This window comes from Poecilia formosa, unplaced genomic scaffold (assembly GCF_000485575.1).
Source record: "Poecilia formosa unplaced genomic scaffold, Poecilia_formosa-5.1.2 Scaffold113, whole genome shotgun sequence".
Classification (NCBI taxonomy): domain Eukaryota; kingdom Metazoa; phylum Chordata; class Actinopteri; order Cyprinodontiformes; family Poeciliidae; genus Poecilia; species Poecilia formosa.
Genome location: NW_006800052.1, coordinates 1557851 through 1585368, shown reverse-complemented (window position 1 = coordinate 1585368; position 27518 = coordinate 1557851). Strand labels below are relative to the sequence as shown.

At 40.2% G+C, this 27518-nt stretch overlaps 2 protein-coding genes across 5 annotated transcripts; one reads left to right on the top strand and one right to left on the bottom strand.

Moving 5' to 3' along the window:
* The first annotated feature begins 7770 nt into the window (after positions 1-7770).
* Positions 7771-14120, top strand: LOC103143587 (ubiquitin carboxyl-terminal hydrolase 4). Its single transcript, XM_007560186.2, has 7 exons — positions 7771-9002; positions 9842-10060; positions 10141-10336; positions 10760-10960; positions 11047-11189; positions 12133-12262; positions 13888-14120. Exons 1-7 carry the CDS (start codon positions 7771-7773, stop codon positions 14050-14052), a joined length of 2286 nt encoding a protein of 761 aa, XP_007560248.2. The 3' UTR covers positions 14053-14120.
* Positions 14121-14250: 130 nt separating this feature from the next.
* usp8 (ubiquitin specific peptidase 8) lies at positions 14251-27518 on the bottom strand. 4 transcript variants are annotated; one of them, XM_016675415.1, is made up of 20 exons: positions 27411-27518; positions 26672-26846; positions 25069-25213; positions 24900-24985; positions 24664-24802; positions 24513-24555; positions 24176-24347; positions 23815-23977; positions 23571-23712; positions 22325-22602; positions 21763-22239; positions 21533-21607; positions 21135-21433; positions 20145-20366; positions 19856-20066; positions 19107-19109; positions 17244-17480; positions 15935-16077; positions 15729-15861; positions 14251-15650 (listed from the first exon to the last, which is right to left on the bottom strand). In XM_016675415.1, exons 2-20 carry the CDS (start codon positions 26773-26775, stop codon positions 15492-15494), a joined length of 3231 nt encoding a protein of 1076 aa, XP_016530901.1. In that variant the 5' UTR covers positions 26776-26846; positions 27411-27518; the 3' UTR covers positions 14251-15491. The 4 variants fall into 4 exon arrangements, with proteins under 4 accessions (XP_016530901.1, XP_016530903.1, XP_016530902.1 ...); XM_016675417.1 differs by having other exon boundaries at positions 21778-22239; XM_016675416.1 differs by having other exon boundaries at positions 27427-27511.

Here is a 27518-nt window from a genome sequence, read left to right as displayed (position 1 = left end):
CAGAGCCGACGGTAATTTGTGCCTTGCTCAATATATTAAAAAAAGAAAAAAAAAATCATAAGAGCTTTTTAATATTCAACGTCCTCATAATAACGCCATGTTCCCTCCGTCTGAAGTGGCCACAGCTGTTCCTGATCAAGCACGTTTATTTCTCAGGGCCGTGCCGGTTAGCTGTAGACTTTCCAAAACAGAACATTTTTTCGTTTGTTTGCATAACAAATAAAAGCCACAAAATATGACATTTTGCTGAGCGGCGGCCCCAACTGAGCAGCTCGCTCGCAAAGAAGGGATAATTACTATACTGCTGCTCTGGCTTCAAGTAAACACTTTTTTTTTTTTTTTTGCTCTGAAAAACAAAAATATAGGAGTGTTCAGAGGCCTATGTGTAAACTGAGCTCATCAGTGGGATTAATGATTTTTTTTTTTTTAAAGAAGAAACTCTAAAACGCAAGTTCAGTTTCATGAATGTATCTTATAGAAGTTGTAATCAAATCTCGTTTCGATTCATCTTTCACCGTGTTTTGACCAGCTTAAAGTATTTAGGTGGTCATGTGACATAATTAATTTTATTCTTGACTTTATAATCAAACTAACTATAACCACACAGCTTTTTTTCACACAGGACAAATGACTAATATTTTAGTTTTAGAAAAGTCCCCAGGAGGAAACTGGGTGGTTTATATGACTTAGTATGAGAAAGAGTGCTGGGAGAAACGTTCCATCAAAGGTGTCTGCCATTTTGAAATCAAAGTCCTATTTTCCATGCCAAATGTGTTTAAAAATAGCAGTGAAAGCAAAGTCGTTTTGTGAGTGTTATATTTTTTGAAGGTTAGCCTTTTTCAGAGAAAACGTCTCACACTGAGAAAATTAGCTTCCCAGCAAATCAGGCGTCCTTCTCTGGGTTCGGCTGTGCTTAAAGGGATATTTATCTCATGAAGGGGTTGTGAGCAGGCAATATTCTACCTGCAGTCAAAAACATCTTCCCTTTTATAAAACAATGATGAGTTTCCCTGTCAGTGATAGTGGGGCCGAGACAAAACAAGATTTCACTGTTTTTAAATCGATATTAATTTATAAAATGTCACAATGTTTGATGTGCTGCTGCTGTTTCATAAACTTTTAAAGACTCTCTCTTTTTTCATTAGATGACTCTGAAGTGTGCTGGAAAATGAAATGTGCAAAGGGTACGAAGAGAAAATGCTTTAAAATGGTGTAAAAAAAAACAAACAAAAACAAAACAACAAACATAATAAAAATCCCAGTGAATGTGATGATGACTGACTCACGTTTACACCAGCTGCAGTTACAGCAATCTGCCTTGCAGTATTTGTTTCAATTAATTAATTATTAAAGTAATTATTACTGACAGTGTTTTGCGAATGTGGTGTTAATCTTTTTAAGCCTGTATTGTTTTTACATGACAAAACCCTGAGCACAGCTCTCGTGACCTCATTAAATGGAGTTGTATTTGGAAGTGAACGAGACATGCAAACTGAATGTAAAACAAATTTCAGCTTTTTTTTATGCTGAACAGTTTTAACATTTACCTCTATAGGTGAGGCCCTGGTGACTGCTGTGTTTGTGTTACTGCAAAACAGTCTGATGCCGGCAGGAAGTGGGAGTTCACCAGTACAGTAAGAACAGAAAGCAGAAGTTACAAAGTATTTTATATTGTCTTCACGTCATGTGAGCGAGGACTTTTGCTTAATCCTCACTGTTTAATAATGAGGATAAAAAAAACAACTTATGAGCAAAGAAAACAGGAGAGAATTGAACAGATGTAAACAAAGTGTCAAAGGTGATGAAGATATAATTAATATCCTAACTCTTGCATGTCATGTTCTATGCATTGTAGGCTATGTCATTATAGTTATGAGTTAATGCTGTTTTTATTGTAATAACTGACTAATGCAACATGTCGATTGTTTAAAGTGTGTGACGGGATTTGCATGAATCTGCTTCTGTAATGCAGAAACTTTGACAAGCCCGTTAGCTCTAAAACTAATCGGTTTCTATAAATCAGACGTTCCTTCAACAGAACCCCGCTTTCAGCAGTCTGAGCTGTCCCTTTGAAAACGGTCCTGTCAGATGACAAAGCACAACTCAAACTTGCTTTGTAGTTTGTTTGTTTTTTCTTTGGGAATGATTAAACTGCCTTGCAGCGCAAAGTGGAGAGGCATCATCTCACAAGCACCACAGTGGAAAGTCAACAGCAGTGACTGGTCAGAGGCGAAGTGGAGGCAGGGCAACGCAAACATCCATCAGGGCGAATTAAAGAGCGAGAAGAGAATTACAACATATTAAAAATGTGTGACACGTACTTCCATTCAGATTTAAGATTCGTTTAGGGAAGGTCAGAACCATTTAATCTTAGATAATGTTTTCTAATTGTATCACAACAGAATGGGTTCTTGTGCTGACATGCCTACACTTCAGACAAATGTGATTTCTTAATTAGGAAATCACATTTAGGAAATCGTCTAGTTGTCAATTTAACGTTGACAACTAGACGTCCAAAACCGTTGAGTAAATTAAATCTTATGCTGGTTTTATAAGAAATATCAGTGTTGCAACACCAGTAAGCATGGTGCAGTCCCAATTGCTTAAAAGTGAGACTGAGTAATGCAGACTGTAATCTCATGGTATAATTTTCCAGATTAACTGTCAGGTGAGTTACAAAGAGCTGACTGAGACAGGTGAGGCCAGGTCAGGTGTTAAAACAAAACCTGGACTTCTCGTTACTCAGTTTCCACTCATCCCAAGGTCACAAGACATCTGAACCTCAGCAACAATCCCTTACTTCTTCCAAACAAAGCCGGCCTTCCTCGGGACGTGGACTTTCCACTGCAGGTTAAAAACACACGTCTGGTTTCGGTGTCAAAGAAATTTTCCAGGCAGTATCGCAGCAATGATTATACACCCCGCTTCACTCGTTTCTGCACTTTGCCTTCGTCCGTGGCTGCTCACCCTGCTCATAAATTAGTAAATATCCTGGATCAGAGTTCAGTAAGAGTGAGGTTAAGACAATTTGTTCTTCTCAGAAGAACACAGATGAGCACATGCCTTATTAAACCCACCAGAGTGCAGCGGCTGCCGCAGCATCAGCACTTTCACGGCAGATCACTCTGTTCTTGCAGATATTTCAAAACAAATTTTGAGGTGCTAATTACTACCTGCGTTTGCGTGTGTGTGTGTGCGCGCGTCCGCTCAGTAAGCAGATAACAAGTGGTTTTATGAGACTCTTACTCAGACAGTAAGAGACATGAGGGGACTTTATTTCAAGTGTGCTGGCTCATGTAAATATGTCATTAGGAGGGACAACAAGTAAAGGTTGTTTTCTTCCACCGGCATGTTGACAGTTACCGCCACATCTGCTGGTAAAGATGTGAATAAAAACATCAGAATACGTTTTGGTGTTGGGAGACCTGGTGGCAGACGTCACTATTTGCTGCTCTTTTACCATCATGCACCGTCTTCCAGCCTCGCTGGAGTCCAAGATGTTTTAAACGTTTTATTATTGATCTAACAGCAGATTTGGGTGACTATTGATGAGCAGCCATGTAATTTGTTGTCCTCATTTCCATCGTCTATGGAGATCTAAGCACATTAAGCCTTAGTTGAATGGTAAGTTCTCCTGGGTTTCCCGTTTTTAAGGGTGAATAAGCGAAGGTTAGTACGCCACTTCATATTTGTACTATGAAATCAATGAACTTTCATGATATGTAAAGATACTTTGGTTACAATTATGTTGTAGGACTGATTAGACAAAATCTGCGATATTTTCCCACTCAGTGAACTTAATTAGATTATATGCTGGATTATATGATGGATTTCTGAATTTGTTTGTTGAATTTGTTCTGCACCAAAATCTCTGAAGCGGAACAATTTTGAGAGCTCCTCCATATTGTGTTTAAAAACAAGAATAAAACTATTGATGGGGGATTTTCGCCCACAACCATTTTTGTTTTGTAGCTGGAGGTGAGAGAAAAATTGTGAGAAGACACAAAAACAGCAGAAACTCAATTATCCATCTACAACCAAGAAGAGCAGAATGCAGTCTCTGAAAGGAAAACCTTGCAGAAGACGGGCTGCAAGAGCTGCTTTAGTCCAGAGGAAGCCGAGGCTTCAGTTTCCACAGGCTCACAAAACAGGACAATAACAGACTGGAAAAACATTGCCTGGTTGTATTTCAGTTGTGAAATTTCACAATGTGCTGTAAACAAAATGTATGGATAAATCCTGTTTTGCATCAACAGCTCAAGCTGGTAGTGGAAGTATAATGGTGTGGGGAACCTTTCTTGGCTCGCTACTTGTTACCAATTGGGCAGCGGAGTCCACACTTTTAGCCATTACAGTCAAAATTGTTAAGTTGAGCAAAATCCAGAGCCACATTTTTTTCAAACTTAAACTGAAAAGATTTACTCCCTAAGACATAATGTTGTTGTTATCTCCTCAATAAGGTACTAAATAAACAATATTTTAAAATAGAAATGTAGGCAAAATTTGGCAGAAAATGAATCTGTGAATTATTCTTGATCCAAAAATATAAACAGCTTCTTGCACAGTTTCCATATTAAATAATGGGTAAACACTTTTGAAAACTTCTAGTCCTCAATTTTTCCTCTTTTTGTTATTTTGGCAACAAAGGTTGGCCATCGCTTGCTGGTTTTATTGAAGCGATATCTATGAAAACAGAAACATTGTTAAAAAAAGAAAAATAACTTTGCCTTGTACATAAATAAATGTTTACAAAATTGTATTTTTCTTTAAAAATCTTGATTTAACAGCGAATTTGCTCCATTCTTGAATGGGGCCAAACAAAATCCTCCAGACGGCCACAAGTGGCCCCTGGGCCGCCCTTTGGACATCCCAGGTTGAGACGCCTCAGCGTACCAGAGTACACAGCTGCTGGTCATGTCCATCACTTTACGAGCAAAGTGTACCCAGCTTCTTACGATAACATCCATCATCATCATCATCATCACCGCCATGTTGCAAGCAAAAATCTTCTCAAAGTGGTTTTTTAAACACGCCAGTGAGTTCACCGTAACCCAGCGGCCTGCAAGGTCACCATGACTCAACCCAACAGAGCATCTTAGGAATGAGAGATTAGCATCATGGCTGTGCGGCTAAAAATTCAGCGGGCGTCCGTCTGGACATTAACACATAGATACTGACCAAAATCTCCAAGGAACATTCCTGAGACTTTGCTGAACAGGTTGTACATAATGCAAGGAGTGCGTTTTTTACAGATGATTATTAGAGAATAAAAGCATGCGGAGAGAACAGAGTAAACAAGCCTTGTCTACCACTTGGCTCATAGAAGTTAATTTGAGAGTCTGTGTGGTATTACTAAGCTAAATATCACCTACACTTGTTACATCAGACTCCCACATGGGATAAAATTACCACCAGTTTGCTTTCTCGCGCGTCGTGTGGGTGACCTGAACCGGCCTCTTCAGACTGCAGCTCATCCGGCTTCAGCGGACGCTCAATTATGTTTCCATCAGTAAAACGAACGGCCGCCGAGATTAGAAATGACTCGGATCTGAAAGGATGTGCTGAGCGTGGGGAAAAGACGACCTCTGATTTAAACGGATCAACGTATTTTTGGACTGAATGCAGATTTGATTTTTATGCAGCAGAGGTTACGGAGCCCTTAGGGGTAATTGTGTGACTCTGTCGCCAACGGTGACAGAAAGCTGGGATTTATCACAACATTTTGAAGCTTCAACAAGCTGAATATTAATGGAGAGGAAACAGCAACAGAGTTCATCTGAGAAAGTGTTGCTCTTTCATTTGTGTAATCCTGCTCGCAGACGACGGAAATGCAAATTGCACTGCAGAAAGTAGAACATTTGAAGAGACAAATATATGTTTGCACGTTTAAATAAATGCTGTAATTCAGAAGAGTGTGATATTATTTATTTATTTTTCCTGCTGTAAAAGAATCAAACAATTATTTAATTAACTTTAAGAAAGGTTTAAATCCCAATCTGTCAGGGATATGAATAATAAAATTGGGCTGTACTAAAAGTTCTGCCCACATTTAGTCGCATTTAAATCGGATTCATAGAAGAAAAAATATATTTATTCATAGTCACAGCAAGTGATAGATGAAATTAAAAAAATATTAATTTAATATCCTTAATATACCAGTTTAATTACTATAATTGTTAACTAGTTAAAGTAATTTTAGAAAAAATGTATGAAGAAAACTTATGACTTCAGGAAAAAGGAAAACCTCTGGTAAGGTCCCATTTACAGCTTTGATTTTGGACCTTCAGTCTAACTTACAGCTCCTAAGACTAAGTACATTTCCAAACCACACAGGCCAGTATTTTCTGCAAACATGCAGAGCGACTAGATCCACATCAAAGAGATACTAACACCACTGTTCGTCTTACTGCGCTTGTGTCTGCGTGGTTAACTTTTCAAGGACTTCAGTCAAATTTCAAGCCAGAGAACGTTTAACTTGACCGTATTCAGTGACAAGGAGAGAAGAAATGCAGATGAGACCTGAAGACGTGAAGGTCTGCATGAGAGTTCACACCTTGGTGACTTATCTTTTTCCTCAGTAATTTATTGACCTTTCTTCATGCTTATCATGAATTTAAATGTGAAGACTTACAATGACGCAGCTAAAAAAACTTAACTGAAAAAAATCCAAAATAAGTTCATGAATGAACATTGGATATTTACTGCGGCTCTCAAAAGTTACGTAAAAAAGAAAAAACATTATGTAAAAAACTCTTTTTTTAAAACTGTATCTAAAAATAACAAGACATTTATGTCGTATGAATTAAGTTATGTGACTCTTGATTTGTAAAATCAAATTATTGTAGCTCTTTATTTTTTATACTTTACCCTCCATTAAATGTGTTTTTTTTTCTATTTAATAGTACAAGATATGTCACATGTGGGAATCGTTTTTAATAGTTGCTTTTTTTAAATAAAACTTCCTATTTTATTGAACCACTCCAAACTTTCTTAGTTGTAGCTTTTCCTTTTCTCTGCCTGTAGGAGGCGCCAAAGTCCTATTATGAATCCATAAAAATAAAGCGGTTAAGCTGCTAGAGTTTCATGTTGTCTCCACTTTTTAGCAACATACTAAACATTCATAAAGACTTAGTTGAAGGTGTTTCAACTAAGCAGTAGTTTGTAGGTTTGACAACGTATTCAACCTGGTTTTTGCAGCTTATTTTATTTTTGTATTTCCCTCCCAGCATATATGTTTGCTGATGAATTGTATTTTACACAAAAACTGACATTAAAGGTGGAGGGAGTTGAAATTATTTCTGTCTGAAAAGTTGCAGGGATGTGTAAACTTTTAAAAGCAATTGTTTGACGGATTGAAGCTGATCTTTGCTGTGTTTGACAGAGTTTGCACATTGGGAAAGCGGCACTGCTTCAAGATGAGTGTCTTAAACTGAACCATGAAGCGACATCGATGGGAACAAACCGATCTTAAAGAGTTACACTGCAGCTAAAGTCTCCTGTTTGCATGTTGCCAAGACTGTGTTGTCTGGCTACTGTTGATCCCAGATGATTCACCTTAACAGCAGATTCTCATGTGTTTTAACTGAGACGATGTAGCTGTCATGTACGTTAGCAGTGCACACACTCTGGCTCGTATTTGTCAGAGATCTAGTCAGTGTTGGCTTCATATTTTGATCTCAATGCAAACAGAGGATGGTTGAGAATTTTATAAAACAGGAAAGCTCTTTCTGCTTCGTAATGCTAAGGTGATTTTGGATCAGGAGGCTAAAAATGAAGGCCAGCAGTTTGTCAGTAAAGGAGTGTGTTTGGACATCCAAGGAGTGCCATCTAGTGGATGGAGAGCTGCAAGGAGATTTACAGAGGGACAGAGTTTGCTTACCAAACATCTTCAGGCCCAAAAAATGGAAGTCACTCATAAAGACGGGAACGAGCCTCAGTTTTCAAGTTTACTACACGGCCAGGGAGCTTTTCCTGGAAGTGCTGGACGTAGAAGCCATTCAGGAGCTGATTAGGAGATCTGCAGGAACGAGGGCTGGAGCTCAGAGACTTCCACACAGCCTGAGTAAGGAGCGGAGCTCCTCTGTCTCTGACGGGGAGTACGGTGAGGCTTTAACGTTGTTCTCCATTGTTCTGCAGAGTGGTTTGTCTCTTGGGGACTGCTGCACCTTTGCGTCTGAGTTAGCCCTGAAACTGGACAGACAGCACGGTCTCCTGAAGAGGAACAGCATCCACACCCACCTGCTGTCTCTGACCAGGCTGAAGCATGAAGACAAGCTGGAGGCTCTCTCTGCTTTCTGCAAGCATTTATTCCGCCGCTATCAGACTCTACACAACCCTGGTCCCAAACTGGCGGTGAAAAAGTACACGCTCTCCCACCAGCACGGTCTTTGCTCCCTCCATCTGGCCCTCCTCTGTGACTCAAACTCCGGCTTCATCTGCAACATGTACCTGTACTCTCCAGAGCAGCTGCAGACTCAGAGTAACACGCCTGTAGTTGCGCAAGTGGTCAAACGATTGGTAGAACCTTTCTGCGGCCAAGGGCGGATTGTTCAGCTGGACAACTCGGCGAGGATGGAGGGCAGACTCAAAATAATCCTCTCTGAATTACAGGTTAACATTCGATTGCCACCATCAGAAAAAAAGCAAACTATACCCCCGGCATCATCTTCATCTCCATCTAAAACTTCAGAGGAGTCAAAGTCAGAACTCACAGCCCACCTTCAGGGCTGGACTGGACCTGCTCTGCTCCCTCTGCCGGACCTGAGAGGATCCGGGCCAGATACGTTCATGCCGGGCTTTTGGGCGGCCCTTCACACCGTCTGCATCAACACGTTTGTGCTCCACACTCTGCGGAGACAGGCCTCAGGCAGGACGGTTCCTCTGCCGGAGTTCACCAGGGCTCTGGCCTCTCAGCTGGCCGCAGACGGCAGCATGGCCGTGCCCGTCCTGCCACGACTGAACAGCTGCTCCAACCAGGAAACCACGAGTCTTTCAAAGCAAAGGTCAGTCACGTTTGTTTGACTGCAGTCTTTGCTACACGAGAGGAGGAAAAACCTTTCTTTTTTCAGTAATTGTATCTCTATGACGTTTGTATTAGTGAGAAATTTACTGCAGCAGAATCCTGTCCATTACAGTCAGCAATACATTCAAATGATCTCTTCCTAAAAAGTCTAGATCTGAGATGGTTTTTTTCCAAGAGAAATGTCAAACATCTTGGGAACCTCAAGACTATTTTCATGTCTTCTCCTGTCTTTACCAGAACCAGGTTACTTTCTCAGTTGGACTTCTCTGTTTACCTGGTTAGACATTTACCCAAGAAAATGGCTCTATAGTTGGAACGTAAGATTTTTTTGTTTTTGCTGCCATTAACTGTATCATTAGTTTTGCTTTCAGATTTTAAAGAACACTGCAAAAAACATCAAATCTTACCAAGTGTTTTTGTCTAGTTTTGAGTGCAAATATCTCATTACACTTGAACGTTTCTATGAGAAACTAGTAATAAAAGTGCCATCATAATGAGCTAAATCAAAAAACAGCACTATCAAATCTTATCTTCTGTTTTCAAGCGAACCACATTCAAATGAGAGCATTGTCACGATTGAGACGAACTGGTTTGTGGCATTCTGCTTGTTTTCTTTTGAACTGAGTGGCTGCAGAATGCTGAGAACTGGTGTAATGTCTCAGTTACCAGGCTACCATTCGATCTGGCAGGAACCAAAATAGTCTGGCCTGGTAAACAAAGGCTTTTATTTGTTTGTTCCCTCCCAGTTTGGAAATTAGTTGATCATGATTAACAATACAAAGCAAAAGGCTGATGCATGTTATGTCTGTGATGCTGCAGGTCAAACACAAATGGCTGTTTTCAGATGATGGAGGGCACGAGCTACAACTTGAGGAGCAGGCCATGCACGCCATCGAACACGCAGGGCAAACCAGGAGTTGTTGGGTTAGATAACATCGGCAACTCGTGCTACTTCAATGCTGTGATGCAGTGTCTCTGTTCAACCATGCCCTTCGTGGAAGACCTCCTCAGTCAGGAAACGCGCAGAGAGCTGGCAAAGTACGCGGCGGCCCACCCACCACCCCTAGATCCAGACCGGACGAGCTTTCCCCAGCGATCTGACCTCTCTGTTCGTGCAGGTGCGAGTGCAGGATCGCGCAGGTTTTCGTCCAGCTTCTGGAGCGGATGTGGCAGGGGAGCAGCCCCAGCTGTTCCCCTGTGCAAGTCATGGCTGCGCTGCCCTCCATCTTCCCCCAGTTTGGCAGCTACACCCAGCAAGACGCACAAGAACTGCTGCTCCACCTTCTGGACGCTCTGCATGAAGACTTAAAAAAGGTGCATCAAAATCTCTGATCTGCAAACACTGTTTTCTGCACGTCTCCGTTAAACGTTGAAACAGATGATCCAATTAAACAATCAATAATTGATTAGCACAGCTTTTAATGTATGATTAATGTCATGTTTTATGCGTTTGTGAGTCTAATGTGGTGTATTTAAGGGTTTTTATTTGCTTTTATGATTTGGTTTGATGTTCTGTTTGCAATTTTGCTTGATTCCTGTAAAGTGTCTGAGTTTTTAGAAAAGTGGTATGCAAATAAAATGTATTATTATTATTATTATTATTATTATTATTATTATAAATAGTAGTAGTAGTATAGATTTGAGTTTCGGTTGCATTTTAAGAAAACATCTCAACTTTTCAAGTTTGCACTCCTTTTCCCAGTTCATATTTGTGTTCATTTGGTTGCAAAACGTCAGATGCATTTGTCAAGAAAACAGCCAGGAAAGAATCAGAGCAGAAGCTCCAAAACTGAGTCCACCATTGTCTCGGATCTGTTTGAAGGCCAGCTAAACTACCTGACCAGCTTCCTCCACTGTGGTCACGAGGCGCGCAACAATCAAACCTTCACTATACTGTCACTTCCCATCCCAAATGACAACAAGAAGTGCTCCATTCAGGTACGTTTTACCGGATTCGTCGCCAGGTGCTCTTCTGGGTCCTAGTGGTTCGTCCTCACCTTCACCCAGTTTGTGTGTCTGTGCAGGATTGCTTATCCCTGTTCTTCGAGGAGACTGTCCTGACTGGGGCCGAGCAGAGCGACTGCTCAGACTGCGGCAGAAGAAGAGAAGCAACAGTGCAAACTTACTTAAACAAACCTCCAGAGATTCTCATTTTGCACCTGAAACGGTGGGTAAGAACATCATCAAAGAATATGCTATAGCTGTAATTCTTAAGTTCTTATTGAATTTGTTAAATTGGATATAATATCTCACCTACTGACCAATGAAGAACAGCAGCTAATGGGGATTGAAATCTTCACACAGTACTTGTATATAGTTGGACTGTCCACTTAAATAATTAGCTTCAGTGATCGTTTTTTGCCTTATTCATTATTCAGCAAACATTCAGCAACATGTTTGCTTTCACCAGAGCGAAGGAATAGCCTGGTTTCAAAGAAAAATGTTGAGTCTTTTTGCATTTACGGTAATCTCGTAAAAGGTCTATTTAAGAAAAATACAATACCTTCAAAGTGACAATAAATGCAGGCTTGGGAATTGGCCTTGACTGTAAACATGGCTAGTGTACTGACATTAGGTAAAGGGGCAGTATTATGTGAAGTCAACTCTTTTTTTCAGCTTTACATCATGTTATGATGTTATTCCCTCGGTCAAAAACATACCTGGAGTCCTTTGGTCTCCCGTGGCAACCATTCAGTTGAGCTGAACGCCTGGTGGGACCGAGCGACGCCACTTCCCCACTCAGCTGCTTCAGACTAGTCGGCAGCAATTAGCAAACACCTGGAGGAACTGCGCATGTGCTGAGCTCATTATAGACGCTGCTTCTCAGCTGGTGAAAACGTTGTTAAAGGGTTAATAGAGGAGCATTTTTAAGAGACAGAGGCCCAATTTTAAGGCGTTAAATGACACAGTTAAATTTCTGTTAAGTCATATTTGGTATATAGCATTTATACACCAAGCTAGGTAACACAGTTACTTGATTATGCTGTAAAATGATAGCATGTGAGTGGAGAGCACGTAATGCTGCCCTTTTAAGTGTTGTGCAAAGTGCCTCAAGCACCATGTAGGCGGAATGTAACTTTCTTTATCCAACATAATTATCTTCTTTAAAGGTTTGGCTGTAAGGGGAGGAAACAGGTCAAGCTGTCAGCCAATGTGTCGTTCTCCATGGAGCTCGACATCACTCCGTTTCTGTCCAGCTCGGTGCGGAGACGGTCATCTTACCACCTGTATGCTGTCGTGGTGAGTGATCAGACGACAGACTGCAATGATCATTGATGTTATCTTGGTGTTCAAAGTCCGTCTTCAAGGGTCTGTATCCTGCATGTTTCAGTTCTCTTCCTGGTTCATCACCAGGATCATTAAGATGAAGTGGAGATAATGCAGGGTGTAATAAAGGGAGAGAGATAAAACACGCAGGACCTCGAGACTTATGTCATATTTGGGACTCATTGCGTAATGCAGCTTAACAAATAGAAAGTCAATTTCATATAAACTACATTACAAATGCAGTTGAAACCCATTGTTTACATATGTCTTCTTTATTACTGTCTGAAGTCAAATCAGACCAAACTTCTATTGTTTTAGGTCGGTTAGAATTACCAAAATTATTTCCATTTGCTAAATGGCTCAATAATTAGAGATAATATATCAAAGATTTATTTATTAAAGGGGCGGTATTATGTGGTGACATTTTATAGCACAAAATAGTAACTATGTTTACTTCATTTGTTATAAAAATGCTGTAAATATATCAAACGTAACTTAAAATAAACTAGACTTTGCAATTTGACGCCTTTAAATTGGGCGTCTGTCTCTTTAAGAAGCTCCAGCTCTTTCTGACTCTCCTCCTTCAGCATGTCGTCACAACATGGCTCCTCATTATGCCGTTAATAAATATTCTTAGAAGCGCTGGACTGAGAAGCAGCTTGTGAAAGTTCAGCATACATTACCACCATTTGCTTATTGCTGCTGCCGCTAGTCTGGAGGGGTTCACTGTGAGATGGGGGTTTGGCTGGAGGCTGCAGCTCCAAGGAGGGGCTTTGAGGAAATGAAGTTTACAAAACTTTCAATTGAGCATTACACAAATTCACTTTCACTGTGATGTCTTTTGGTTAATTTCTAAATTGCTAAAATAAATTCTAAAATATCCCTTTGTAATCTATACCACATCCAAGATTTGGAGCCAAAAAAGAAGTTCTGAAATAGTCCTTAGAATTATGCATCTACATGCAAGATCACGGATCAATGACTTTGACAGAACACTTTGATGTGCTACAACAAAGAAAGGATGGCACCTAGATATGAATCAACCCTAAAACTTTCAACTTGAAAAGTCAACATGTAAACATTTTCCCCCAAACCCATCAAAACTTGGAAATCTGTCAAATACCACAAACTACCATATTTTTCAGGACTGTAAAATGACCCTAAACACTGTTGTAGGAAAACGATTGTTTTTATTTTAGTTTTATCCCAGTCATTGGTCATATTTAATAAATTAATGAAAAGTTTATATATTTCAGTAACTCGCTTCACAGGAGAAACATGATGCAGATTCCACACAGGTTGATGTTTTAAGCTTTTATTTCTTTTGATGAAGATTTCTTACTTGCAGCTGATGGAAAGATGACATTTAAGATTAAAATTACATCAGACCAATATAAAAAAAAAATCTTAAAGCAGAAATGTGGGTTTAATGATAAGCTTAATACCTGCTTAAAGATTTTTTAAAAGGTACTTTTAATCTGATTTTAAAAATTGGAACCCATGTTCTACGTCCTTTCAAGTTGGTTTGGAAACTAAATAAGGAAAGCAAAATAAAATAAATTTAAAAAACTGTCAAATGAACCATTTTCTTTCTCCAGATCCACAGAGGTAACCTGGACATGGGTCACTACACGGCTCTGTGCTACAACTCGGTGCTGGAGACGTGGCATTGGTTTGACGATTCTCTCGTCAGGGAAGTGCACGGGAGCGTTGTGCAGTCTCCAGACGCTTACGTTCTGTTCTACAGCTGCAAGCCTTTCTAGATCCAAGAGCTCTGAAATCTCCATCCACAGCCACAGACAATAAAATGCATTGCCACACGAACGCAAAACTTGTTGCTTGTTCTCCAGCTGGCTACTCTATAGAACGACAAAAAACAAAAAAACTTAAAAAGACCAGCTTAAATTCAGTGTATATTCTTGTTCCGGATCAAATTGGAAAAAGAAAAAGCACAGACAATTCATTTGAAGCAGTTTTAATAAATAGTCATACAAGTTGTTTTGAGGTTAATATAATCATGTTAAACAATTTGTATTTAGAGAATAAAAGATTGAATGAAGAAAAAAAACTGATTATAATTTCATGCTAGGCCATAAAAGTTTACTCAGAAGTAGTTAAATGCTTGAAACTCTAAATCTTGGCTCCATTAAGAAGCAACATCAGTCTCGTTCGTTGTTTCTCACATAATCGTTTGGTCAAAGAGTCACGCAGCCAACACTGAAAATTCACTCAGTTCTTCATATCGTCAGGCTCAGTAAACAAAAACAAAATAATGCAAAAAATAATATATAATGTATGAATACAATCTAGATAATCCATCCCATTATGTCGCTCTTAATAGTGTTTGAATATGATAAATCTGAAGGTAAATATAACATTACAGGAACATGTTGAGTGTTCTGCCACTGGCTGCTGGAGTGAGACAGACAGATGAAATCCCAGCATCGGCATCGATTTAAAGCATTCTGGGGTGGAAATAAAGGTCTGCCGTCCAAATAATGTGTTTTAGGTTAACAACTTAAAGCGATTGCATATTGGATGTGCAACAATGTGGGTTAAGATGAACAGAGCAACAACCGGCCTCCTCTAAATCTCAATAAAAGATCACACAGCCGCTCCTGTTGCCTTCAAACAGCAGAAGGTTATACAGCTAGAGCCCAGAAGCCAACGGTCTTGTCCTCACTTATATGGTCTTGTTTCACTGGCTGCTACTCTTAAAGAAAAAAAAAACAAAACAATTTGGTCAAGAGACAAAATTATTTACACAGAATCATCTTTAAGTGCATCCTCGGCATTGCTAAGAATGTACATGGCATCTAACTGTTAATCCTGCGCACGCAATCACTGCTATCTGCAACAGAAATGACTGAATCGACCGTCGGCCCTAAAACACAACTATTGTAAAGAAGTCAGATTAGCATGAGCATCAGTTTAGCTTCTGGATGATCAGTGATGTATACAGGTGGCATCGTTTGAACAGCTAACGGGTCCTCTAGTAGCTGAAGCGCTGCACAGAGTGCCTCCACCGTTCGCTCGTCATGATCCCAAAGTGGCTCGCTCGACCGCGACCTCCCTTGTCCTCCATACATGATCGATTAACCACAACTAACGTCGAGCCAGGCTCTTCACGGAGCAGAAGAAGATAACCTCTAGGCTTAAGCGTGGCTGCTGTGCGGGTTGCTCCTCGTGTCTCGCGGCGGCATCACAGGGTGGAGTAAAACAGGATGTAGGCTGCGGATGACTTGACCGAAGACGAGGAGATTTCCGTCACTTCGTGGTCATCGAACTTGTACCAGCGCTGCTTGAGGGAGTTCTTACAGTACGCCGTGTAGTGGCCGCCGTCTAAGCCCCCGTAGTGATTCTGCAGTGGTAAAGAGACAAAAGGTTAGATTGAGATTTATTTCTCACCCTGAAGCAGTTTGGCCTCGTCCCTACTCACAGACACGGCATAAAGGTTGTATCTCCTCAGGTTCTGCTTGGGCCCGATAACATACTGGGCCAGGTCCAAACTGTCCAGAGGGAAATCAACAGATGTTTGTAGTTTTTGCCTCCATCGGCCTTCGTAGGAGAACCTGCAGAAGGAGGTTAGACGAGTTAAAAGTCTGTATGTGCTCATAACGTTGAACTCCTGCAACAACGACGGACCGTTTTAAGTGAACCAGGACAATAGGAGGAACCTTCCAGATCTCCAGCTTCTTGGTGGAATCTCTGTGGGCTTTGCAGTGTCTGCAGAACACCTTGTTGTTGTCGGTGAGCTTTTCCTCTTTAGAGAACAACCTCAGACAATCCTGTCAACAAGAGAGCAGAAAAATACCGGAGAAATGTCATCAAGTAAGACTTTTAGCGCTGCTCGTCTTTTTGTCCCTTCATACGTTCATTTTGTACATGTGAGCAAACCATGTCATATCCATGTATCCATAGAGCTTCAGGTGATTGCGTTTTAAGGTGTATTCTGGAATAATTAACATAAATAGTAATGAAAAATACTCAAATATCACATTTAATTTAACTTGACTGTAAATTCTGGTTTGGAAAACCGGGTATGAGCCTGTCAGCTAAAATACACGGATTTTTATATTGCAAAGAACATAACAAAAAAATTGTTTTTAAAGAGTTTTCAGCATGTCACAATAGAGAATAGAGGAAAAAAGTATTAAAAATAACACACTTGTATACACTCTTGACACTTTGTGATTTAGTCCCAACATTTAGTCTCTTTGTCTTACCTGCCATCAATAATAATAAATCTGATGGACTTGAAATAAATTCCAGTTTTCCAGTAGGATTTTCTTTACATTTAATTGATTTATTCTCAAGTTTAAACCACTGGAGCTATTTTCTGGTCCAAAAGACAAGCATCCAGACCTGGCAATAATCTCCCCAAACCTTCTGGTGGGATGCGAGTTAAATTAAACTAAATACAGGCTCTTGTTCTAAGAAGTTGTGTTTGGTACATGAATGAACACCAGGTGGCAGCAGAACGATCCGAGGTTACTATTCTTTAGACTGAACTGAAGTTTTATGTTAATGTGAATGACGCTTGAAATACCAGTGAGTTTAACCCCAAGCTTTGAGACGAGTATGATCATAAATCTAAAATCTTCAAAAAATGACTTCCTGGGAAGAAAATTAAAGCTGGAATGAAGATAGACCCAACAGAAAATCTGGGGGCTCAGATTAAAAAATTAGGGACAAGACATGTTTTTACTGTGAGATAAAAAAAAATGGAGAACTTAGCAAATTTGATCAAACCAAAGAAGACAGAATGCTGAAAAATGCTAAAAGGTGCTTCAAAACAAAGTGCAATATTTTGGGAAAAGTTTCAAATCTTTGTTATGATAACCTGAGTGAAACTTGCAGAGGAACACAAGTAGGCAGTCATTACCAGTAAACAATACATTTTTGCAGTTGTTGGAGAGGAAACTCCCAGCGCTGCGTTCAGGCCGTGACTGACCTGCAGGGAGCACTTGCTGGTGGAGGCCAGAGGCAGCGACAGGTACATGAAGGTCTCAAAGGTGCGTGACTTGCGATGGCAGGTCAGACACTGGACCGTGGACTTGAACTGACCCTGGAACAGCGCCACGATGATGGACTCGTTCAGCAGCTTGTGCTTGTTCCAGGCCACGTTGGCCGCGTTCTGGTCGTCCAGGTGGTCGTTTTCTTCCTCCTTGTACCGCTTCCTGTTGTCGGCCTGACAACAGAGAGGCAAGAGAGAAAAAACTCAGTGGCACACGGTAAACCGCTGCATGTCGGGTTAGTAGCACATGCCTTCATGGTTCATCTAAAGCTGTCAGAAAAGACCCAGAGAACTTCCTGCTTATATATATTACACACTGCCTGGCCAAAAATAAAGAGCCATCACATCTGCTTAAAACAAATAGGTTGTTGTGCTTGTGCTGCAAAGTGTTAATTTCTCAAATTAATGAGTGTTGAAACATCTTATGAGATGAAAATGGGTGAATTTTTTGAGTGAAATGTTAAAAGATTGATTAAAGGGATATGAGAGATCATTTTCACAGATAAAGTCCTAAACAACATGATTTATGACTTTTAGGATTCCTTCACTACTAATGAACTAACATCAACAATCCAACATCTGCTGGAAAATTAATAAATGCAAGCTTAGTGAAGCTACTTCATTCTGTCAGCATGCCATAATCATAACTTTAAAAAAACCAAGGTATATCAATGTGATCAATTTATCTTGTAATTATATATGTGGTAGTTTTAGGACAATGTAAATGTATAGTTTAAATTTTGGTCAGGCAGTGTTGTAAGCTGCATCAGTAAGCAGCTCAGATCAATCCAACCATGAAAGGGCAGGAAAACATTCAGTGCCTTGCAAAAGTAATCACACCCCTTGAACTTTTTACGTTTTGTTGCATAGCCACAAACTTCAATTTATTTTATTCTGATTTCATATGAATAATGAACACAAAGTAACTGAATCATAAGGAAAATACTTAACTTCACTTTTTTTTTTTTAACAAATGTGTAGTATGTGTTTCTATTTTTCATTTTACTGCCATTTGTAAATGAAATCAAAAAGTCACCTAATTAGTAAACACTCATCTCAGGATTCCAGGACATTTATTGCATCTCCTTCCTTCCACTTCACAACTGCAGTACGCACCATTTTGAGTTGGTTTATCACAAAGTTACAATAAAATACATTGAAGTTTCTGGCTGCTATGCAGCAAAAACATGATGAAGTTGAATGAATACTAGTACTTTTGCAAGGCGGTTCAAGTGGCAGGTCACGAATATCATCAAAAATTGTTGTTGAATTACTTAAAATCTCAGAAAAGGTCAAATGGACCCTGAACTGGGCCAACCTGATGGCAGATGGTCTGGACATCACACAAGAGGAATGTGATGGAATGGAGATTGGGTTATGAGAGATGCACTTTACCGACTGATCCAAAGTTTTCACTACGTTATCTTCCAAATCAAACCAGACGTACCAACCTAATGTCGGGATTCACTGTCGTCACAGTACCAGACTGAGCTTCTAATGAACAGATCTGATTAAAAACTGGCTTTGAGAAGAATTGTTTGGAAATATTTGGTCTTGAGTTAATTATGGAGTTCAAGAAAAAAAAAACCCTGAAGAACTTTAGTTTGCTCTCTCAGTATTTTATCTAGACCTCTAGATGCACATGAAGCTGGTAAAAAAAACAAAAAAAACAATCAGATGCAGGCAATGAACATGTTTTGGGTCTACATGCATAGAGGTTCTGAAAGAGCATCGGACCGGACAGACAGAGCACATTCACACTCCTGCAGGAGGAGCAGAAACACACAGCTCTTTACTTACTCTCTAAATTTCCATCAAAATGATACTCGGTGAAAAATAAACAAATGGAAAAACATGAAAGAAAGAGAGAAAGAAAGAAAGAAACAAACAAAGAAAAAATAAAGAAAAACAAAGAAAGAAAGAAAGAAAGAAAGAAAGAAAGAAAGAAAGAAAGAAAGAAAAAGAAAAAAAGAAAGAGAAAAAGAAAGAAACAAAGAAAGAAAGAAGAAGTAAGAAAAACATTTATTCCCTAAAATGTAACAGTGTAGCAAAGGATGCATCTGCAGCTAAATAAATACTAAAATACTTACATAAACCCTTTCTGCTTTACTTGAAAATTCAGTGTAGGGCTGAACTGCTGACTATTTTTTAAATTAACCAATTAGTACCTGGATGGCAAAAGATGCTTAATTGGAGAATTTCACAGAATTTGGGGAATTCTGGGCAGAACATATTTACAAATATGTTCTGCCAAATCTCATTTTGCTTTTGAGATTTTTCATCTCAAAAGCAAAATGTATTTATTTTTTGTACAGTTTTGACTTAATTACTGCTCAGTGTTTTTTCAGGAAGAGGCTTTTATTTTTAAGACGTTTTACTCCAATTAATGATTGATTTCTAAATTAGTTGATTCTTTCAATAGTCGATTAATCTGACTAATTGCTTCAGCGCTAATTTAAATGAATATTTTTAAAAACAAATGTTAACTCACATCCTGTTGCATAAACAGGAAGCTCCGTGCTGGTATTAAATGAAAGTGTGTGTCCCACCTTGTTGAGGTCTTCATGCAGGCCGTCCATCAGGAACAGGAGCAGCTCCTGGGAGTCCTGCTGGTCATAGCCTGCAAACTGATCATTGATCTTTCCTATGGTGCTCTTGAAGTCCCGCGGACTGATGCACTTGTACAGACCGGCCCACAGGGCTTTCATTATCACTCCAAACTCCTCTGCAACCTCCCCTTTATGGCCAAGAATGTTGGACCTGGCAGACAGAGGTAAAGGAGATGCAGTCAAACCGTTTCACACCGAACCGCCGGGCTCCGCCCGACGAGGACCTCACCTGTTGATGTCCTCAAGGTAAAGGTTGTTATTGAAGTAATCGGCCATGCGAGGAGTGTTACAGAGACACTGCAGGATGGAGTTCATATAGCAGGTGTTTCCTAGGTTTCGAAGGCCAGTCAGCGATGCGCCCAGACCTCCGAAGGAGGGATTCAGGTTGCGAAGCTTAGCCGCAGACAGCCGCACACTCTCCACTTTAGAGTAAACCTTTACACTGGCAGGTCTGGGAGAGAAAGAAAGAGAAGACCTTTTACTGTCCTGGAACAGCAAGACAAAGATGCAGAAAAAGCTGATGAAAAACACTTTGGGACTTTTCCACAACAGACTATTATAGCACACCTACTGCATAAATTCCCAGTGTAAGAATCCATTGCATTAATAATTCTAAAGTGAATTGAGCCCAATTTGATCCAAAGAGTAACTCACCACTTTAAAGTGATGCATTCAAGGTCCTTTTTGATCTGCAGGGCCACAAATGTCACTTAGGACTCCTTCAAAATTTACAAAATCACTGAATATTTGTTTTTGCTGTGTTGCAAAAGCACAAAACCTTATTCAATTAAAAAAAAAAAAACCGGTACTTCTACATACATAGAAGTTAGATAAATTAAATCCTAGATAAATTAACCTCTTTCAGCAAAAATTATGTTACAAACTCTTAAGTTTCCTTTATTAAAAGCTAAGTTAAGCACAAACGGGCAGAAACGAGTGCAGGAGGATGCAAATGAAGGAGTTTAAAACTTTCCAACTAAACAAGATTTGCATGATGCTACATCATGCAAACAGGTTCTCACTCTGACGTGTACAGTAGTACATCTGTTCCACAGAATCAAAAGCAAAAGGCTAAAAAAAGAGACTAAATGAAAAGTATATGTATATTAAAACTGAACTAAATGATGAAAAATTGCCTGTTAAAAAAATCTATCACAGATCAATTTAGCTCTAAGAAATACCAAACAGAGAAAAACTAAACAACAAAAGTGTTCCTTACTTGGTCTCTCTGTTGATGGTGGGTATGACAGCAGCAGCGGTTGGAGCGGTCGTCTTTTTCTGCGCCTCCTCACTCACTTCCTGGCTAATGTCCGGAGAAGAGTAGGAGCGTTTCAGCTTGGACTGCTCCCGCTCTCGCTCGTGGCTCGTGTCGGGCTCGGCGGGCTTCTGGGACCGAGGTTTGGCGGTCGGCGGGGTGGACGGTGGGGTCTGGGGGACGGTGACCTCGGGAGGGTAGAGGTGGACGCGGTTTGTAGGGGAGTGGTAGTATCTGTAGGTCCCAGTCACTGTGTCCAAGAACTAACCACAAACAGGAGGGAAGAGAGTTTCTGAGGTGAAATAGGCAACACTTATGGTCAAATAAATAGAAATTTTAATTGACAAGATTTAAAGTGATACCTTCATCCAACCATCAGGGAGGCCTGGCACACTCCTACCCATCTCCTCACTCCTTGCTCTAGTCAGAGGCTCCCTCTGTGAGCCAAACAGACATTCACATAAAGGCTGCAATCAACGTGGGCTATAAGGTAGATTCCCCACCATAATCAAATCCAAAACTTAAAAATTTGTTCTGTTTCTCTAGCTTTGCCCTTAAAAATACATCATCAAACAAAGCAAAAGTGTCTCACCTTGATCTCACTCACAATGTGGTTGGGAGCAGGAGAATCCAGAGACATGCTCTTCGAAGACGTGTCAGGGTTTTGTTCTTTCCCCCTCCGCTCTCTGTCGTCCCACACTTTCTTCTCTTTGTCTTCCTCTTCCTCTGCCGTCTGCCTTTCGAGTCTCTTCTTCTCCTGATGTCTTTTCTCCTCTTCCTCCTTCTTCCTCTTTTCACTTTCCTCCCTCTCCTTCTGTTCCTTCTCCCGCCGCTCCTCTTCCAAGCGGCGCTCCTGGTTGCGTTTTTCCTGTTCCTGTTTGGCCTTCTCCATCACGGCCACCGCCTCGGAGTGTATCTGCTGTTGCTCGTCTTTGGACAGAGAACCGCCAGAGCTGAGTGGAGGTTTAGCTGAGCGGTCAGGGATGATGGGGCCGTTCTGGGCTGAATCTATCGCAGACCGGCTCTGGCCGCTCTTGGTTTGATCGGCCGGTTTCTTGGTTCTGTCAAACTGAACCATGGAGAAGAAAACATCTGATGAGTAACAGTTGAATGAATACTTAGTAAAATGTAAGTTTCCAGGATGGATGAATTACCTGGGGGAAAACTCTGGCTGTTGTAGGCGACTGGCTGACTGCAGGATCCTTCTTACTCAGGTCCAACCCAGCATTAGTAGGTCCGGTAATCGGGAGGTCAATGGTATCTGGCAACCTGTCGGCAACCAGGGAGGTTTTGGATGCTGGCGGCTCAGCGGGTGAGACGCCGTTCACCAGAGTGGGAGCTGCTGGTTCCTGAGGCTCAGGTGAAATGTCTCGCTCAGGAGGAGTTGGAGTCGGAGGCTTCGGTTCCTCCAAAGACGGGTAGCTGAAGTTCACTGTTCAAAACATGGCAGATAACAAACATAAGCGTTGCAATTCTAATAACTCATTGTGCTTAAATAACCATGGCCCTGACTGATGTGTGGCAACGTTGTTGCAGTGATTAGCTCGGTCTCTGCCAGAGACTTGTTAATACGCCACTGTAAAAGTCTCATCCAGTAGATGTTTGATCCTTTAACTTTCTATTTTGTTGCTCATGCTGCAAGGAGATATTTTAACTACACACGTTTCAATATTTATTTTTGTATCCCTGCAAACAGGCGTCCTGATAAGACGAGCTTTATTTGTTTATGCTGCTTTAAACAAACTGTGTTTAAACAAACTATGTTTGTCTACCCTTAAAGATCTCAATCGGTTGACACTTTGATCTATCTACATGGTTTTATCTTCCTACTGTTCCAGACATATCTGAGCCAAATGAATGGCTCATTCTGAAGTTTATGTCAAGCCAAGGAGATAACTATGTCATTAATCCAGCTGTGTGGAAACATCCAGAACAGTCATTCTGGTTTAAGATTGGAAATGGTGTTTATGGGTTCAGCAGTAAATCTCAACCATAGGCACATAAGGGTGCACTTAATCTAAGTGATTACTGATATGAAAATAAAAGGGGGGACAAGCAGGAACAGCCAGCCGTTGTTCCAAGGCCAAACTACCATGATTCATTCTGACGTTATCTGTTTTTACTGTTTGTTATCTCAAATAAGGAAGACCAAAAACAAGAACACTGATTTCCAAACATGACGCTCTTTGAACGAATGTTGATCTCCATGAACATGACCCTAGCTCATGACAAAGCACTCATTTCCTCTGACCCAGTTTTTGTCGTCAGACGTAATGCCAGTCAGGTTTAATTTTGACAACACAACCCAGATTTTGTAAAAACGATCATCGAACGAACATTGTCAGAATCAACGCTGAAGTTTAGTTGTTTCTGTAAAAACGCAGGGCTGGTGATACTCACGCTGTGGTAGGCTGTTGGTGATCGTTTGCCTCGGCGGTCGGACTTTAGCGTTGGTCGTATACATTGGATAAAACAGCAGCCAGTTCTCATAGCCCCCCTCCAGCACCAGTGGCTCACTACGCATAATGGTCAGGCTGTCCCACTGTGAAAAAGTGTTTGAAAATCATTGGCATCGCTATAAAATTAACCTCCTCATTCAGACATAACACAGAGAAAATACACAAGGCAGGAAAGACACAATTACCTTATAAATGGCGTCTTTTAGACTCATCAAGGTGGTGCCTAGTTTAAGGTCAGATGCAGAACTAAACCAGTCGAGCAGAACCACATAGTCAACAACTCCTCGCCTCCTCCAGTGATCTTTAGACGCGTCGGGCAACTTCGCCTCAATCAGATTCACAGTGATCCTGAAAAGTTGCAACAAAACAGATTAAGGAGGCACACTGAACTGAGACATGCAGAAAATTTAAATCTTTTCCCAAATTGATCTCATTTATGTACAATTATTTTATTGTACATTTATGAAGTGGACCTGTCTTTCTTCCCCCAATATGGCTCTTTTGTGGCTTGACGCTGCATAAATAAAGCGGAGCGTCGTCTCTCACCCTGGGCTGACGGCCTCCTCCGGCACACTGATGCAGGTCTGAGTCGGGACCTGAATGTGAGACTCCTCGTAGTCCCTGTGGCTGCGGGCGTCCATCACCAGAACTGATATGGTCTGATCCTTCATCATGTTAAAAAGTTTCTCAGCTGTGATGCCACCTGCTGGTTGTGCAGCTAAAATGAAAAGCAAACCATATTTAATCAGGCTGTGCAAACGTTTTCAAAACACAGAGAAGCTCAATCAGCACGAAAACGTCTGATTGAACTATAACGTCTCCAAGAACTATAACCAGCAAAATTTCACAGTAATCTTTGTGATTTTTCTTTTGTGTAATTTACCTTTAGTGATGACACTTTTCAGTTCATTCTGCTCTCCTTTCACCTTACACACAAAATCAATTCTCTCATTAGTACCAGAACAGGATTTTAAACATTTTTGTATTGTGTTTTCACTTTCGGATGCAAAATGCTGAGTAGTTGATTTGATCACCTTTTTGCTGTCCTTCTTGTTTATTGTTGAGGCTTTTGGAGAATTTCGACCATCTTTCTCCGTTACTTCCTCCCTTTTCTTCTTCTCCTCCAATCGCTCCTTCTCCTCAAGCTTTTTCCGCACCTCCACTTCCTCATACCTGAGTGAAATAGAAAATTAACTTGAAATAATAAAATACAACTCCTTGCGTGCAATCTTAAAGCATGACCAGACTGTGTCTGAGCACAGCCTCTAACCTGAGTTTAAGGCTTTCAGACAGCTTCTCGGCTTCTTCAATGGCTTTCTTAAAGCTATTTGCTCCAAGCATAGTCACATAGTAATCCTAAACAATTTGAGACGGAAAAAAAAAAGTATTAATCGAGATAACGTTATTAAATTAGTCACTTCAAATCAAAGTTGTCATACCGGTTGCTGCTTGAAATCTGGCCTTTTCTTTATAATGTCATAAACCGTCAAGTACTTCATGTACAGCACATAAGCTTTCTCCTCATCCCTGTCAAGACGGCACTCCTCTGCCGCCTTGAACAGTTTGCAGGCACTCTGAACATAGCTGCAGCAGAGAAAAGAAGACAGAGAAACTTTGTTTCATTTTTTAAATTCCCTCCTTACAGGTAAAGCATATTAAATTAAAACATCATCAAAAAGTTTGTTTATTTCAGTATAATTTGATTACTTAACTAATTCAATTTAAGGGGTGAAACTGATTTAACTTATAAATATTTTACAAATTAAATAAAGAAAATAGTAAAACAGAATATATAGATTTTTTTTACAAGGTGATATCCATTATTCTGATTTCATATATTTAAGAAAATTATTTTTTTTCATACAGAAATGTTATTTTGTGTTATTGCCAACACAATCATGACAAGACTACAGACTGGATAATCTGACATCAAAAGACAGATTAGTCACAAAACATCATTGCCAAAGCAGCTGACTTCAAAAAGTGAACTACCCAAGAATAAACAAAGGTGAGAGGAAAGAAAAAACTATGGCAGAAAAAGCTGCACAAGCAGAAGAAGAAACCACATCTAGTAATGTGTAGCAAAGCCCACTCAGGAATTTGGTGGTACTCCACAAGTCTTGAGCTGCCACTGCAATCAGAGCCTCAAGAGTTATCAAACACAGACGCATACAAAACGTAAGCTATGACTGTTGCGTTCGTCATGCCACTCCTGAAACAGGAAATGTGAGAACTGAAGCACCTTAGTTTGAATATATGCAGAAAGCAGAATGAAGTGAAGTGGTTCTAATCTTTTTTTAATGAAAGTAAAATTTTGCCTTTCATTTTGAAATCAAGGTCTCAGAATCTGAAAGAAGACTGAACAGAATCTAAGCTAACTGTGAAGCTAGCCAATGATGATAAAGGAGCCGTGTCATCTGCTGCTGTTGGTTCACCAGTAGGTCCAATCAGCTCCAAATTCAGCCCGGAAATTTCAGAGCACTTCCTGCTTCCCTCTGCTCGCAAACTTTATGGAGATGCTGATTTCATTCTCCTTGGCACCTACCCGCACTGCTACAAGAACCATTTCCGTTTAATGATAATGGCATTACTTTGCCTGGTTGGCTGGCAAACTGCCTGACCTAAAGCCTGTAGAGAATCTATTGGGTAGATTTAAAACCACGAGACATCAGACAAAAAAAAAAAAGGCAAGCAAGCTGATGAGGTTCCTCAACACCTCATCAGTCACAGCCGGATCACCTTCAGTCTATGCTGCATTTATGTGCCAATCTATACTCAAGGAGAATTTAGTCATCATCATCATATCTTTATTCCAGACACAAAAAAGGTACATGGGTTTTTGCTAAAGAAATAAATACTCAAATATGTCAATCTGTGTGTAATGTATCTATATATTTATTTTACTTTTTCAATTAAACTACTCAATTACATTCACTTTTATAAATGATTGACAGTAAATATGAATAAATATAAACAACTGACAACTTTTGCAAGTTGGTATTTCTTTTTTCACACTGGGTTGATGAATGTAAACATGATTACCTTCTGGTGCTCGTTTTGTCGGGCTTAATTTCAGCTTTTTTGTTGAGGTCGCCAAGAGATGTGGATAAATACAACTCCTTGGCCCCTGTGGAGACTGCAGGCATCTTTGTAGGCGATGAGTTCAGAGCTCACAAGCTGATGACCAGTCAGTGTCTTACACAACCTCTGGACATCTCTAAACACATTAGAAGCAAAATTAAAAGGACACAAAAACCAGTATTCGTGTGAAGATAAGAAAAAAATTGCTTACATAAAAAAATGTCATTACGATAAAACACAATTCAGGCGAAACATATTCAACTCGGTTTCCATTTAGTGCTTAAAAGTCATTTTAAACAACAGTAAATGTTACTTTCACTATCATCATGTTAGCTAGCTTTAGTTAGCTGTAGACAACAACATCAAGTTGTTTTCGCTAACGTTAGCTAGGACGACTTCTTCTAATAATATGGTCAAACCTAACCTGACGGACTACTAAAGAGGGCTTGCGCTGTAAATTGTAAACACCAACTCCTTTATTCATAAATGAACCGTTTAGGACATAAAATGTGAACTTGTTTTTGTTGTCTTCCTAGTTAGCTGCCTAGCTGCGTTAGCATGTTGCGTTTTGGAATAGCGCACTACACAACTATTACTGCTCTGACATTCACAGCTACAACTGAATTCAACACGACGCCTACAGGTTTTTCCGTTTGTTTTACAATAAAATACGTAGCAAGAGCTGTTTACTAAAATTTACCTCAACACAACATTATCTTTTCTCCAACCTGCTGGTTACATTTAAGCTACTTTTTTGACAGCTGATTTCTGATTTCTTGTTCCGCTTCCTCCTCCTCTTTCTTCTTCT